The sequence below is a fragment of the Thermobia domestica genome, unplaced genomic scaffold (assembly GCF_964235325.1).
Source record: "Thermobia domestica unplaced genomic scaffold, izTheDome1.hap1.1 HAP1_SCAFFOLD_408, whole genome shotgun sequence".
Lineage (NCBI taxonomy): Eukaryota > Metazoa > Arthropoda > Insecta > Zygentoma > Lepismatidae > Thermobia > Thermobia domestica.
In genome coordinates, this window is record NW_027656118.1 from 1,276 (window position 1) to 19,115 (window position 17,840).

The window sequence follows — 17,840 nt, forward strand, 5'->3', positions numbered from 1 at the left end:
AAAACGCCAGAGTGCCGAACGGTAGATATCAGCATCCCCTCGGAAAAAAGGAAGGAAGAAAGAAAGAAAGCTCAATCAGCAGGTCGAAAACCGAGGCCATGCTAATTGTCTGTACTTTGACACCAAAGGTGAAGTCCAACATGAACTTGGACCTGAGGCACGGGTCGCCTCGGGTTGTTTCTACGTGGAAGTGCTGAAAAGGTTGCAAGGAAAGGTAAACCATGTGAGACTAGACATTGCTGCCAATTAGAAGTTGCATCATGACAATGCAACAAGCTACTCCTGCTTCGCAGTCAACGGCTACCTGGTCTAGAACGGCATCGCAACGCTTTCCCAGCTCTAATACAGCCCCGATCTGGGCCCAGACGACTTTTCCTGTTCCCTCTGTGAAGACAGTCCTCAAAGACCGCAGCAGAGTTCAAAACTGTGTCGATGCGCTGTTTGAAGGATATTCCGAAGAAGAACTACCAAGGCGCCTTCGAAGCGTTGCTGTTCAAAAGTGATGCTAAATCCGAAATCAACCAATGAAAGAGGCCTTACTGCTAATTTAGAGTGCGAGGAAAAGATTGACTTTGTTGAAAGTCCTTCATGAGTAACTGTGGAAAACTGACTTCGAACAGGAAGAAATTAATGTTTTTTGACCAAATACTATCATGAACTGAAATGCGATCATTGTTTTCGAGAACATCCACATATACAGGAGGTGTTTCGGGTACTAAGACTGAGTTCATCATCGGTTTAGTTTTTTATTTGCTTAAACTGATGTGCAGCAGCTACCACACTTCCGTCGGTGAACTGTGTGACGCTCCTCTTCTTTTCTATAATAAAAATAAAGATAAGTAATTAATAGAGAGATGTTTTGTTGAATTCGTCCTTATGGAGAAAGTTTAAAACGCATTTTTCCCAAAACAAATCTTTGGCGAGCTCGGCCTTACTAACGCTTCAAATGGTTAGCATAGACGGTTCCTCTATGAGCTCAAATAGTTTATATACCCCATTAGGTTGTATGTCCATGTCTCATTTTAGCCTTGGAATTGAAACAAAACGTTAAACTCTACTCAACAAACCGATCGGGAATAATATAGCTATTTAACTATATTTGAACTATCTAAAAATGATACATGATCGAACTGATCCGGAGCAAAAATGATTTCAATATTTTCCATTAATTTTATGTAGCTGATTAAAGTACATAAACCTAGAGTATTTATCAAAACAAGAGTATTTATTTCCATAAGTAAATGCTAAAGTTTAAGCAACCACATTTAAGGGACAAAATTAATGGTACATCATGTAAAAGCAAGTTAACTGTGAGCTTCAATTTCTGCGGGAGCTGATTGACATTTTTATTTTACAGGTTTCTATGTAATCATAGTTTCCGATATACCTAGACACTATCTTCTGGTGGATATTATTGCTGTTCAAATCAGTAATATATCTCTTCTCTGCATGTTCGACAAATTGGAAGTCTCTGTCTCTCTCTCTGATCTTTCTTGTTTTAAAAAATCTAACGAAACAAGGAAATAAGAAAGAACACACAGCGCGAATGCATTATGAATAGGAAGAGGTGATAGAATTTCTGAGAGTACAATTGGAGAGGAGATTTTCTCTATATATGAAATGAGATGCATGAAATTCACTACAGGTAGACTATTATTGGGCTCTTATATTTTTACATATTTATAATTCACAATGCATTCTTTATCCATACTTACCATTTGGTACTTTTTTATAACTTCTTTTCGGCAAACAATATTTAGAATTCCAATGTTTAAATTTACCATTTTGGAAAGAAAATATACTGCTACGATATATACAGAAGACAATGATTTGTGAATAAAACTAATGTTTGATATTTTCGTCCATATATCTCGTTCATGTTCACCTGTAACGGGAAAATATCGTTAAGTTTCAACTGCTGGAAGTAGGAGTAAAATAAGTATCTAATGCAATAATTACGTTAATCTGTATAGGTTAATGGAGACGATGAGACATACATTGCTGTAATGTAGAAGTGCGAGAGAAGGGAAAATCCCATGAAAACCCCTCAAAACCAATGTCCATTTCTAGCTCGTAGTATCCGATGCGTTCTTCTCACCACTGAGTTACGCGATAATTTTCAACAGATTGGAATAAAATGAAAAATTCAAACCTTTCGTATTAAAATATAAAAGTTACTTGTATGGTCTTCTGCTTGTAGGTCTATGCACAACAGTGACAAGATCTTCTATGTAATGTCCAACTTTGTCTACAGTAAAGAATTAATCCATAAAGCTACACTTCTGACGCAGACTTTATAATCTCATGATTACTTAGAATTAGAATTAGGTACTTACAATAAGAATAAAAGCTTGAAATTCTGTATGCTTGTACTTTTTCATTAGCGTTAACAAAGTAAATCATCAAAAAATTAAAATTTCCAACTTTACTGGGGTTTTGTGGGCAATTGAAAAATCTTCCCCACCTTATTAATATGGGGCAACTACTTATATTTTATATTTTTTGAATATGTACATGATCTATGTAATACATATATTCAAATTCAAAACTTAATACTAAAAATAAATAATATAAAATTAAGAATTAATGAAAGAAGTAATTTAAAACAAGAAGCTAACTATAAGATCAATGCATGAAATCGAAAAATGAAATTGCAATAAACTATGCAATGCCTGATATTAATTTGATAAAATAGCTATTTTCTTAAATTTTAATACTATAAATATTAGATATTCAATTTTTACAATTTTATTGTTCTTATAATTAAAAAGTTTTATTCCATTTTTCTCATATTTTGTACATTTTAAAATACTTTGCTGTATTTTACTTTTTATTTATTTTGTTAGAACGATTTCGTTGAAAAGAATGTTGGAAAAGTTACAAATTTTGACAACATGCTAAATGGTTTAATTGAACACAATTTTCTTAAACACAAAAAGGCATAGAATAGACCCAGAACTTCTCTAGAAAGTAATGCTCTTTTTTTTAAAAAAAAATAAGGAAAAACATACTTAGTGGATGATAAATTTAAAATATGCAGTTTCTTTACACTATAAATAGGTGTTCTATTACCTGAATGTTTACCATGCGTTTGTTGCTCTATCGATTGTTGTCCAGATATTACATGCTCTAAAAACAACAGAATGTCCTCTGTCCCATGTAGCATTCGTTGCACGATGGGTCTTTTGACTGTTGATTCCACAAGATCATCTCGCCATGTGGCCATCTTGACTTTCACCTGGTCAAGTACCTTAAAAACAAAAAAATAATTTTAGATAAGAAAAAAAAGCAGTTTAGACTCTAATTAATCAATCACAATATTAAATAGCTGTACTAAAATTCCTATCACATTTTAATTTTTCAATGAATTAGCAGTGTCAACGTGAAGGAATTTGGTTCCTATGGCTTGATATTTACTCAGTTAATGTTGAAACCGGAAGTAGTAGTACATGTTTACCACTTCCGACTTTATTGTGGAGATTAGAATGGAAATGGGATATTTTTTGGAATGCCTAACACTTTTTGGATTTTTAAGACTTAATTTTTAGACTTTTTGTGATTTTATAAATTTTAGATTTTCAGTGAAGCAGGTACTGTATCACCACTAGTTATCCTAGGATTTTGGTTCGTACCTTTGTTCTCTTCAGAATAAAGCAACCTTCCAAACAGCACCATTCGCATGTCCGTATCACCTGAAAAGGCAAATTGACGAAAAAGAGGATTTTTTCTGAAAAAGTTCCTTTTTAAAAAGTTTATGCCCCTCAGGACCGGCCCTGTGTTAACGTACAGATCTCAAAATAAGGAAATTGTAGAGGGGGAGGGAAGAGAAGAAGAAGGAAAGAAGCCATAACACATGTACTCTGTCTGATGATCATGTCGACGACATATACGTGTGTTCTTGGATGCATTAAAATTTTTAGACAGCATTAATGAGAGAAAAAATAAGCCTTTGGCGTTGTACTCTTGAAGACCAAACCACCGTTAAAACCGGAAGTTGTTGATTTTCCGTCACTTCCGGCTTTCGTAGATAGACTAGAGTAGATATGGAATATTCTTTGTCTGCTTAATTGATTATAGGAAACCACTTTTCGCTATCTATTACAATTTAAGTTCTATAGTAATCAACGTTATAACTTGAACTGATTTATTTTTATCACTTCCGGTTTGAATATGACCCTGACCCAATATGGTAGTGATTCATTAAGTAGTTCTTGAGGTGTTTGTCTCCCGAACAGACAGACACACGGAAAGTGTAAATATATAAAGAAATTTTGGTAAACAAAATTCGTTAATACAGGGTGGCCCAAAATTAAGTATACAGTACCATAGATCAGCTCATTGCATTTTATATAATTTCTTGTTGTTATCCATCACGTAGATATAATTTCTTTATTATTTGTTCTTAATGTGTTTTACTTACGTCTTAAGCTCGGAACAGACGAAACAAATAAACCCATAAACTAGAATGTTATACTAGATCAATGCAGGGGTTTATACCTACTTTTGGGCGACCCTGTATTAACTTAATAACGACAAACAATATCACAATTTTCGAAATTGAACCATTTAATAGCTATAATCTAACAGTTATTTTTAATATACTTTCATATTGTGCAAGAATGTGAGAACCCGACAATTATGTAGCCCAGAGCTGGCCCTAGGTAATTTATCGCCCCGTGTAATGACATCATTTGCCGCTCTCTTTCTCTACGAAGATCAAATCTTAAAAGCCACGATTTTAAGTATGCTACTTCATCATGAACAACGAAGGGGAGGAAAGAGCATTCGCACTCAGAAAGGTCTAAACACTACAAATACAATCTCGTTGTGTCTGTTTTTTTTCTTTAAATCTACTATGTTAATCAAAGATAACAAAAACACGTGCAGAGGAAAGATGATAATTCTTTTTACAGAATTCAATATCGAGTTTCAATCTCAATATACGAGATATCAGTTTTCAAATCCATTGCAACTAGTTATTTTATCTTTACTTCTTGATTTTTCTTCTACATCTGATAAAACAAAAACTTGTTTCCACCTTCAATGATAAGAAACTTGTTTGTGATAAAGATAAGACTAGTTTTTCATACCAAAACAGTGATAACCAACTAAATGGAATAGGTTTTTGTTACTGTTCGAGAATTGAGTTCTTGCATTTGACAACAATCAAGTAATTCATGCTGGGATTTGTTTGACCATTTGCTTTAGCACTGTCCATGTGACCTTAAACTAAAGCGACTTAAACGAGTTTTATGAATGTAGTATTGAAATAGAAGGTCAGCTTAGTAAATTTAACTAGCATCATCATGAAGTCGATTCCAACAACAAATATTTATCTTAAATAAAACATAGTTATGACAGATTTTGCAGTCCCTCGTAACTTGCCATCCCGTGTAAATGCACCTGTTCCACATATGGAAAGCCGACCCTGATATCATAACAAGCTGCTTCCCCAGATTTCTGAGATACAGTAAATACTTGAAAACAGTTATTAGTTTTCTTAATAACATTTTGCAGATATGTGCACTTACTTGCTAATTTTGTCTATGTTTTTTTTTTTAAGCTATTACTAAGGACTAAACTTCAACTGCATACCTGACTTGGTGTTTCTTTGATGATTGGATGCCTCTCTGCTACATTGGCTAAAATGTGTCCCAGTACCACGTCCAGCTCTTCCACTGAAAACAAATAGGCAACAAATATCAAAACCACAAAATAGTCAAAACAAAATTATCTATCTCTGCGGTTACTACCTTTTGTATTCTTCAACCTAAAGCAAGAAGCTCTTATCCAACATGTGTAAATAGCCTGTTCCTCATTCCACAGAGAAAAATCACTAAGAATAGTGAAAATAAATACATATATTCCTGAATGAAAGTTGCAACGAAAATAAAGACAAACAACACAGGAAACAGAAATTTCGTAGTGTCAATTTGATGGAGGTCAGTTGAACAGAACTTACCAACCACTAAACCGGTACAAACAAAAGAATAACGTCGCCAACACAAAAAAATTTAGGGATAAAACAATACCGATATCTTGACATTCATCAGTACGAATGTACAATTTTACAAATGACAGTCGCATGCTTTGTAACTGTTTTGAATAATGGTAGTGTCTCTTCTTTAGGCATACTTCGCGGCGCTAAAAATTTGCTTAAATTCGAGATGACACCTAATTTGGGACAAGTGACAACCCAATGTCTTTCCTTGCCATTAACTTTTTTTTTAATCTGTCACTTCATGATGGATAAGCCAAATACAAGACACTTTTCTCTCACATACACAGAATGATTTCAATTGTTTTTTTTTTTTTTTTTTTTTTTTTTTTTTCCTGCTGAGGCTGTGGACAAAAGACCATGTGCTGAGTTTCCATCTATGAGTCAAACTTTATCTGCCTATTTCACATTTCATTATCAATATCCTTAAAAATTTTTCAGCAAATTTACTATAAAGCCCCTTAAAAATTATTGTCTTTTATTTCTACCGTGCAGCGCACCAAAGATTGCATCACACTAAACATTGGATGCTATGATGTTGAGATGGCATTTTGTGCTTCCACAGAACGTTAGATTTCTGACCAACATTACTTCAAAGAAAACTAGTCAAAAATACTGTTCAGGGCCACTAATACAATATTTTAAGTATCATTTTCTGATTAAAATATTTATTCTCATAATTTTCATCCCCACGTAACGTAAAATTATCCGAGTGGAAGTTGTCATATCAACAGAAATAAAATTCATGACAAGTATGCTTTCGTGATGAGAAGTATTCTGATTGTTTTAATATAGAGTAAAATAAATTTTAAAAACTAGCATGATGGAATGCTCAGCAGTGAATCCAATCTCTATGTACTATACCAGGCACGTAGCCAGGATTTCGTGAAGGGGGGGGGGGCGTGACATGAAATACTGTGGTTATCATACCAGGGGTTCGATCATTCTAAACTATTTTACTGTAACATATATTGGTTCGTTTAGCCAGGATTACGTAACGGGGGGGGGGGACATGAAATTCTGAAGGCCCACGAACTTGATCAATCAAAACTACTTTACTATCAATATATATTGTTTTTTTAGGACAATAAAATGAAGATATGTTGGTAACTATTTTAATAACAAACTATGAAGGAATCTCGAGTAAAATAATACCGGTATATAAAAAACGTATTAAAAAACATTTTACAATATTTACGTCCTTCCTCTGTTTATTCAAATATAACAATTTTCCTTTCATTATGACCTCAACTATTATAAAAAAGTACATATTCACTGTTATAAAAAGTACACACTCAATAATGTCTTGTAAAATATTTTACAAAATCTGCGTTCCATTCTCTGTTAAACCAGATACTAACAGAACTTTCTTTCCACATAATTTTTTGTTTTTATTATTCCGTCAATTACTGTCGGTTCCTAATGACAAGTTAAAGGAGCAGTAGGAAATTGTTTTTGAAATAACATGTTTGATACTGCAAGGATGCGATGACGAAAAATTATGATAAAAAATGTGCACGTTGTTACACAACGGCACTATGCTTTCGGAAGCTTGAAATCTCCCTGATTAGTAGCAGAAATTGTGAGAATTCCGTAACTTTTCTAGAAATTTCAAATTCTCTCACTCTTCCAGAATATCTCGCTTACCTCGCCATTATGTATTGCAGTAATGCAAATCTCCTCATAAGAAAGAGTAACCAAAAGCTTCCTGTAGTTTTTTTTTTTTAATTTTTAACGCTGATCCTTCTTTTTCTCATTTCATTTTGTTACATCCTTCCTTATTTTTTCATTTCTGGTCTCGAAGGGGGGGGGGTCCGGACCCCCCCCCCCTTGGCTACGTGTCTGACTGTACCAACTGCTATTATTTCACTTTGTTAGCACCACAGAGATAGAAAACTACTTTTCTCTCTTTCACTATATACACACCATTGGCGCAAATTTGTCTTCAACATTGGGGGGGACGGGCGGGACATATATATAAGCAATGTTCAAAATATTTATGAAGTTGAAAACAATGTTGTTGAGGATCAGGGAAGCAGAATTGTCTTCAGTTGCGTATTTAGGGGGCTATCTGGCTCAAGCTCTCCCCGAAATAAATTTGTTCCTTTTTCGCATTCCACGTACAACATTAATCCTTCTTACCATTTCTAAGAATGTCATTGACTTTCCATTTTCTTATGGTCTTTGTTCAGATATAATACTGTATTTGTGAAATTTCATTCCATGTAAGAACTGAGTCCTTTTGTTCTTTCTTTCGTCCTTTCCACTTTTCTGTTTTTTTTTTCTTGATGCTACTATCTTTCGTTTCGCCTATCACAATTTATCGACCGTTGTCAGTTGTGATTCAAGTCGGCCATCATCAGTAACACCTAAACTAAGAGAAATTGATAAGCGAAATTGGTGTTCCACACCAACTTGATCGGATATCAACAACACGGGACTTTAGTTATTATAACAAAGGAAAAAATATAGCGTTCAATTATTTTTAAAATAAGGAAATGTTTGAATGAAAAAGTCAAAATGGAGGAATAATTAGTCCGGGAAATTAGGTAGGCCAAGAGGATGCTTCCTTTTTCTCGTATGAATAGAATAAACGGTTAGATTCACTTGTAAATTTTTGTCTCATATCATATAGGATTTATCGGTCTGCAATTCATGTCATTATAACTTCAATTTATGCATAAATTAAAATATATTTAATTCTGAAACTCAGGTGGGCAATTGCCCACTTCCTTTCCTGTGTTGGGCAAAGCCCCTCGAAACAAAATCCTAAATACACCATTGGTTGTCTTCAACGTTGGGAGGTGGGCAGATTTGAGGCTTATTCTAGGGAAGGGAGATGAAACTCATATTACGGTAGATTAATCTGAGTTGAACCTGTTGTAGAGTATATTATATATTAGGCGATGTAGATGAAGTAGTAGTACATGTCAGTATTACAAATCGTTGGCGTGAACACATTCTGAAATCTGAATACATGCATATTTAAACAGAGGTTGTTCAGCGTACGTTTGTCCGATTTCGTTCCTTCCCCCTCCCGGATAAAATGGACTCATCCGACCTGGCTTGTGGCGTTCTGCAGTGTTGTACAGTGGCTTCCTGGGAACGGAGTTGTTTTTCCGCGCGGATGACAATGACACACAAAACAGGACCATTGTTGTGAGTGTTGTGTTAAATTTGTTTCTAGGTGTGTGGGTTTCCGCTCTGTGACCAAAATGCCACCAAAACTAAGCCGGTTTTGGGAAGGCTATGTTGCGGCTCTTTATGACGCCCACTTTAGTGTTTCTGTCATTAGAAAACAGTGCAAGAAGAATGGTTGCAACTTCAATTTAAGTGGAATAAAAATGTTATTAAAAAGTACAAAGGCAACGAAGCTCCACCATTTGAATCACCAACGAAGTTGCCTAGGAAGCGGGAATGCACCATGGCCACATCCACCACGCAGAGGAAACTTCGCAAAATGGCAATGCAAGAAAATCCGCCAACACAAAGGTGTATGGCTAATCGTCTTGACATGTCTTTGGGGACTGTGAGTCGGACGTTACACCATCAGCTCAAGCTGGAAAAAGTCATGAAAGCTCGCGGCCATCTTCTCACGGATGCTCACCAAAAGGAAAGAAAGTGTAACGCCCGGAAGCTATACGAACATCATCTGGCAAAACAAAGGTGGATGTACGTTGTAACGCTCGATGAAGCATGGATTTACCTTTCCGACTGAGGCAAACCGAGAACCATCATGTACCGGGAGAAAGGCGCTAAGAACTTCAAAAGGTGGGTCCGTGTCTGTAAAGAATCCTTTCCAAAAGGGTTCATGGTCGTTACTGGATACTGTTACCGAGGTAAACTGAAGATTCGTAGGGTGGCAAAGAACTACAAAATAAATTCGCAGTATTTTCAGGAGCAGATCATGCGGCCGATCTACGAGCATGAGATTCCAACAATGTACTGAAATGACGCCAATCTGGTGCACATTCACATGGACAAGGCCGCATCACATACCTCACCATCGTCCCTCGCATTCTACAGGGAGATGGAGGAGGCAAGTGGTATACAGGTGATATCTTTCAATGAGGTACCTGTTAAATCTCCAGATGCAAGCCCTATGGACTATTGTGGAATTGGATTGCTGAAGCGGGCTTTGGGAAAACGGCGTGTGATAACTATGGAAGGACTTTGGAAAGCTGTGCAAAGGGAATGGGACAATGTTCCCCTCCCAGTTCTTCAGAGAAGCAAAGTGGAAATTACGCTGCCGGGCTATTGTTAGGAACCAAGGGAAACACATCGAGCACTTACGAACCTGTCGCCATGGATTCTTGTAAATTTTTAGTTAAGTCGAAATTGGCCATATGTAGACCGAACAATCTCTGTAATTGGTATATTTCTAATTAGGCATCCACAAAAGTCCATGTTAAAATTGTTTTATAATAATATAAATAATGACTTCCCCAAAACTACGAACAACCCATGATTCGACCAGGAATGCATTAAACTAGCAGAGAAGAGAAAACAGGCAAACTAACGTTGGCTACAAAATCCGAATGAAATAACTACACAAAATTTCGTAGACATCAGGCGGGAAACTTCCAAAACTTTTAGAAAAAAGAAATGCAATTTATTGAAAGCTAAAAGTAAGGAACTTGAAGATAATAGTAAAAATAAAAACATTTGGGACATGTATAAAGGGATCTACAAATTTAAGAAAGGCTATCAACCTCGTGCTTATATTAAAGCAAGCTGATGGAACTGTTCTCAATGATACAGACAGCATTTTAAATAGATGGAAAGATTTCTTTGACGATTTGCTTAACACGCACCAAAAACTAATGTGCGTGGAGAAAGGGAGATACACACGGCAGAACTGTATATTCCAGAACCCAACCGAATAAAAGTAGAAATCGCTATAAAGAAATTAAAGAAACACAAATCTCCGGGTGTAGACGAAATTCCGCCTGAGTTAATTTTAGCTGGAGGCGAAATATTGTGGTACAAGATACAAAAACTCATCCTTCTTATCTGGAACAAGGAAGAATTACCACAAGAGTGGAAAGAATCAATCATTGTTCCCATCCACAAGCAGGCGACAAAACTGACTGTAATAATTATCGAGGCATATCTTTCTGTCAACATCCTATAAAATCCTTTCAAACATTCTATTAGCAAGATTGACCCCATACGTAGATGAAATTATTGGAGATTATCAGTGCGGATTTAGACGAAATCGAACAACTATCGACCAAATATTCACCATTCGCCAAATACTCGAAAACAAGTTGGAATACAATACCCCGGTACATCAACTATTTATTGATTTTAGAAACGCTTAAGACTCGGTTAAGAGAGAAACATTGTGCAACGTTTTCACAATATTTTGAATACCGAAAAAGCTAATTAGATTAATTAAAGCATGTTTAAATGAATCCCAAAGTAAAGTGGGAGTAAAAAAAATTTTGCCCATGAGCTTTCACGTCGAGAATGGACTGAAACATGGAGATGCGTTGTCGCCATTATTGTTCAACTTTATCCTGGAATACGCTATAAGGAAAATCAAAGATAGCAACCAGGGCCTAGAGTTGAACGGTGTTCACCAGGTTATGGCGTACGCTGATGATGTAAATTTAATAATGGATGATAGGAGAACAATAGAAAGAAATGCAGATGTCTTATTAAACGCTTGCAGGGACATGGGTTGAGAAGTAAATGCAGAGAAAACTAAATATATGGAAGTGCATCGGGACCATAATACGGAAAATTATGAATGAGTTAAAATATTAAATAATACTTTTGATAAAGTGGATACTTTCACATATCTAGGATCAATATTAACAGACGAAAATCATATTCACGAAGAAATTAAATGTCGACTAAAAACAGGGAATTCGTGTTATTATTCAGTTGAAAATCTCTTGTTATCGCGAATTCTGTCGAGGAATTTGAAGGGGAATGGCCAAAACTTCACAACGAGGAACTACGTAATTTATACGGATTACCAAATATTGTTAGGGTCATTCAGTCTAGGAGGCTTAGGTGGGCAGGTCATGTACCTAGAATGGAAGAAAGTAGAAACGATTTCAAAGTCTTGACTGAAAGACCAATCGGAAAACGACAATTAGGAAGACCTAGGTTCAGATGGGAGGACTTTATCAAGATGGATCTCGCATTAATAGGAATATAAAGTAGAAAGTGGATCCAGTTGGCTAATCATAGAAATCAGTAGATAGCTTTTGTGAACGTGGCATTGAACCTTCGGGTTCCATAGGCCATAGAGTTAGCTTACGAAACATGAGTAGATGCCTAGGCCGATACTACAAATAGATGAAATGCGCATTTACTGAAAAGATGGGTTGTACTGACATTGGATAGTCTATATACTCTTCGTGTGCTAGGTCCTAGGGGAGAGGAGGAGATAAGATTTCACATCAGGTTACGTCACGCACAGTCGCACACCTTCATTTTCATTTTCATTAAAAATGGATAAGACAAGAGAAAAAAAAAAAATCATTTCACTTTCCTTTGTGGCAGTGGGACACATTTCATCACACTTATCTGCAATAAGCACTTTTCAATCAGATTATTGGGAGAGCCTCCAGTTCCAATGTTGGAGGGACATGTTCCCCCCATTTTCCCGGAATTTGAGCCCGTACCTACAGCTGAGACAACTTTTCAGCATGAGGAGAGGGGCATATCCTCCTCTGGCATTTATTGCTATTGGTGCCCAAGTAGCGGAAGTGGAATTAATACTTGTTGATGTGACTACTAAACGTACTACAGCACGAAGTTCAGTTTGAAATACTACAAAATACGATTCTTTCTTTTAAGAAAATTTAAAGGCCAAGAGAAATCAATTTCATCTTACATTCTTTTGTGGCAGTCGGACACAAATCATCACACTTATCCCAAAAAGCACTTTTCACGTCAGATTATTGGGGGGGACAGTCCCCCCAGGTCGAAGATTGGAGGGGACATGTCCCCCTCGTCCCCCCGGGATTTGCGCCAGTGATACACACACATCTGATTATTCAAAACGAAGGAGCAGATTTACAATATATATATATTTCTCATGAACGACATTAGATAGAGACACATACGATACATCAATAGATAGAGGAAAGTTCAAAGTTTTAAACCCCCACCTATTAGTTCCATTCAATGCCTACAGCGAGCGGTGCTGTAGTTTGTTGCGAAAAAATGGTGACCCCCCAAGAGAAATTTTTTTGTGTGTTGTAATATGGGCAAAGAGTGAATCCATTGTTGCAGTGGAGCATACAGTACCTAGCAGTGATGCCAATTTAGCCTATTTTTGGCTAAATCTAGCATATTTGGAGAGGCACTTAGCTATTCAAATCTACAAAATGCTTATAGCCATAAATATGGCTTATTTTATGAAACTCTTTTCCCATTTTTGGCTTTTTTATTAGCCGTTAAATCAATTCTAAAAATACGTTTTCTTTGAAAATAGTTTTTTTTTAAAAAAAATGCCTATTTGTCATGATATATTATCGTATTAATTGATTTCTCCAGAGAGAGAGTGTTTTATTACCCAACAAACACTTCTTTTTCATTCTTTTCTCTCTCCCCACCCACAGATTTACATTTACAACTATTTAACAATACTTACTGACTCAAAATAATAATAATAATAATAATAATAATAATAATAATAATAATAATAATAATAATAATAATAATAATAATAATAATAATAATAATAATAATAATAATAATGTCACAACCGTAACGGCCCTATTTGCTACTTTTTAATTATTTTAATTTTCGCATTTCATTGCAAGAATGAGTTTTCTAATTCAAATTTAGTAAACTGTTCGGTTCTTCAAACCACAGAGATTGTTTTTATTTATCACAGGAAAGAAAAAGAACATCTAATTAGATTGAAAACTCTTAATGCAATCATGATGTTTCATATGGATGTACGGAGAAATAAGAAGTGTTTATAAGGACTATATCCTGCCGAAAGAAGTACTACTGAAAACTGGGACAATCCCAGTCTACACAATCACAACCAATCCACAATCTAAGAATGGTGCATCAGTTCCAGCTCCTCGGCTAGCTGCGACATCATCGATGATGAGGATGACTTATTTCAATACAACTGATAATAGGTTTTGTTTCAAAATTCCAAGGTGGGAGGGGAAGGGGCTGGGGAAATGTACTTTTCGAACGCAGCCCTAGGAAATTCACAACAGAGAAAGCAGAGAACTTGGAGTCTTGCAACCAATCATGGGCTTAAAAAACATTTGCATCTGAAGCCCAGTTCCAGTTACTTCAGTTATTTCATCCTGGCGATCATGAAAAAACTATTAAAATTTTGCACTGTAATTTTGCAAGATATAGAAGGTGACACTTTTCGCGAAAGGCTAAATCTTTTTTTTTTTTTTTTATAGGAATCAATATTTCATATCTTTGGCAAATGAATCCCAACATGTTAGAATTTGGAAAACTGAAAATTCCGGCGTAGTAATCGAATATTAAAGAAACCTCTCCAAAGCTGAATGTGTTTTTTGCACCTTTTCCCTTTTATGGAGGAAACTATGACTCAAATTACATGCTGGAACATGCTTCCAGATTGGTTGTTTCCACAAATCCAACAAGATCGGGATGCTTTTATCTTTAGGCAAGACGGCGTTCCACCTTATTTCCACCACGAGGTACGGCAGTATTTGAATGATACAAATCCAAGACGGTGGATTGGAAGTGGTTGACAACGTGATCCTGTTGATCTTAAATAGCCTCCAAGGTCACCATATTTTATACGTTGCGATTATTTTTTTATCTGTGCGGGTACTACAACCTACACCTGCTACTCTTCAAGATTTGCGAGATTGAATTGTTATAGCAGTGAGTTCAATAACCAGGGATCAGTTAATTCGTGTGTGTCGAGAAATGAACTACCGATTCGATATTTGCCGCATAACAAATTATGCTAATGTTTAATGTATAAAATAAAACTTTGAATTTTCCTCTATCCAATAATGTATCGTATGCGTCTCTATCTATTGTTGTTCATTGAAAATAAATATATAAAATATGTTCCTCCTTCTTGAATGACTCTGTACCATATACAGGTTGTTTCAAAACAACATCCACAACATTTGGGAGGGGATTCCTGACAACAAGATAAGACAAAAACTATAGACAAACCTGGGTGCACAAATGCTTCCTTTCGGAGTTATAGGCTGACGAAATCATGAAAAAATGAACTTTAAAGGTCCATAACTCCAAAACTATAGGACCTACCGTAGTCGGGCACAAGATTTCACTTAGGAACTAGTATGTGCCCTATCCAAATATCCAAATTTCAGAATCCTGCGGTACTTCCGCAACAATTTTCATAGGGGTAGTTGGTGAGTACTTCAAGTTATATGCCCGTAGCCAAACTTCTTCTATAAAAATTGTTGCGTGACTACCTTAGGATTTTGAAACATGTATTTTTGGATAGTGCGCGTATTAGTTCCTAAGTGAAGTTTTGACCCGACTACGGTAGGTCCTATAGTTTTGGAGCTATGCACCTTTAAAGTTCATTTCTTCATGTTTTCTGCAGCCTATAACCCCGAAACTAAGCATTTGTGCAAACAGGTTGGTCTATAGTTCTGTCTTATCTTGTTGTCAGGAATTACTTCCCGAACGTTGTCGGTGTTATTTTGAAACACCCTGTATATACGTACTCTATGGAATTATGTGAAGAACGAAAATATAGTTAAAACTAATTTTAATGGTGTAAAATAACTAGATATTTTATCCAAATTCTCACTCTAAAATTAGGCAGCACCAGTACTATAGCGCTCATATCTTTACAAAGGGTCTCTGGTTCTTTTCCAGGCCAAGTGAATTTCTGGTGGACAATTGTATCTGTGGGTTTTCTCAAGATTCTCATGTTTGCTTCCACATTCTGATTTCTCCAATGGGTCTATAATAATTCGCTTCTATTAATAATTCGCCAGTTTTAACCAGCCGTGGGATGCTAAATTATTGATTTCGTTTCAGGAAAACTTAGATACAAAATACGATGGGAATATATGATCAAGTTTAACAGGCCGAAGGGCCAGTCATATGAAAACATCATTTGAATAAAAAAGTTTCAGGAAATTTCATAACGAGATGTTCTGGCGCACAGTCGTCATTAGAGAGGGAGAGTAGTGGAACCTATTCCACGCAATACTATTCTAGGTGAACCTAGTCTTTTATTTCGGGGGGAGGGGGGTGATATCTTTTATAATATGTATTTCTATTTCTTAGAGTATGATTATTTCTCATAATATAATCCCATATTTTTAATCTCTTTTTCGTACTTCGAGAGACGGGGATATATTTTCCAACCCCCTTGGGTTGGCTTCCATCTACTAATATGTTTATGAATTGCATTTTCTTGTACTATATGAGTAGTTACAATAAATCATTAACTTTTTATTTAATTAAAATCAATGCACTATTGAATAATGGAGATCACCAGAAAAAATCAACCAATGACCAACACTTATTTGGTTATTTGGGTCGGTCACTTCTAAATAACTGGACTAAGATACTAGTGGTACAACTGGCCTCTATCGCTGCTATAAGTTGCTTTTCAATTCACAAGCCATCCGACTAGGAACTAGGAGTAATATTTAAATGTACATAGAAACAGTTCTAAAGATACCGTAAGACGGGGATACTTTACACTTCAGGGGTAACTTTGCATAAAATATGAAAACAGTTGCACAGTCCTCTGCCCGTAAAACCATTAATTGTAAAAAGAAAGTTTCAACTGCCACCATAAAGATAGCACATCTAATTGTATTTTGGCTATAAAGTTGGCGGTAAATATAATTTCTGTTTACCCCTAAGGTTTGTTGTTGTAGAGATACGGAAAGCAATCACTGTATAGGCCGACAAAATTTGAAACATATCACCTGCAAGAATTTCCGTCAGAGTTAAGTCAGTTTCGTAGAATACTACTGTGTATAATGGGATTTTGATGCAATAGTTGAAATTGAAGTGTGAAACGTTTTAAAGTCATAAAAATAATAAAACTGGGAGAATTCAGCCTCTAATCGGGGTTACTTTGCACAGGTTTAAAGTAATAACTCAGATAAGAAATTACTACTGCTGGTACCTCCCACCTTCTAATTTTAGGTAAATTTTCTATTTACTTAGATACCAGAATTGATTTCTTATTGGAAAATAAATTACGAACAGTGGCAGATAAAGAAAAATAGTCTGAGAGTGTCTTCACTCAGGAAAAGCTTAATCTTTTTTTTTTTTTTTTTTTAAAGAAATCACTAGATTAGTTTGAGGAGGTAAGGGCTTGAGGCTTATACGCATAGGAATGACTAAATTAGATTTTTTTGAAAAAGGAATCATTCAACTTCGGTGGACTTCAGCCTGAAAGCCCCAAACCCCGTAAATATTCGAGTGATTACGTTTGTTATGATCTTCTTGCACATAAAGAGCAACCAAGACAAATCAGTTCATGGGGGATTTTATTTTCTGTTCCTGAGTTGGCATTTTTGTGGGGCATATGCTATACTATCAGCATATGGTTTGCTGGTACCAGAAAATACTTAATTTTTCTTGACAAATATCGATAATTCGTAGCAAGTACTGATACCTGTACTATAATTCTAATATCAAAATTCGTAAACTGCATGCAGTTTTGTGCAGAAAGTGAAATGTATAAATACTGAAGGAAAAACATTGCAGAGAAACATTATGTTCGTATACGTATGGTGAACACTTTTTTTTTTTTGTATGTTGTGCAAAGCATCCCCAACTATGGGGTAACTTTGCACCAAAGTTTGTATTTCAATAACTATGGTCATACTGAATGTTCACTAATGCACTTACACGA

General features: G+C 35.7%; 1 protein-coding gene across 1 annotated transcript in view; it reads right to left on the reverse strand.

Annotated features, from left to right (window-relative positions):
• Nucleotides 1-1,715: 1,715 nt before the first annotated feature.
• The window catches only part of LOC145676834 (uncharacterized), a gene marked incomplete at its 3' end in the record, with an annotated part of 29,165 nt that continues 13,040 nt past the window's right edge, over nucleotides 1,716-17,840 (reverse strand). Inside the window, 3 exon segments of the mRNA XM_081747621.1 lie at nucleotides 1,716-1,885; nucleotides 3,073-3,250; nucleotides 5,596-5,678. Of these exon segments, the coding sequence (XP_081603747.1) occupies nucleotides 1,716-1,885; nucleotides 3,073-3,250; nucleotides 5,596-5,678 (431 nt within the window).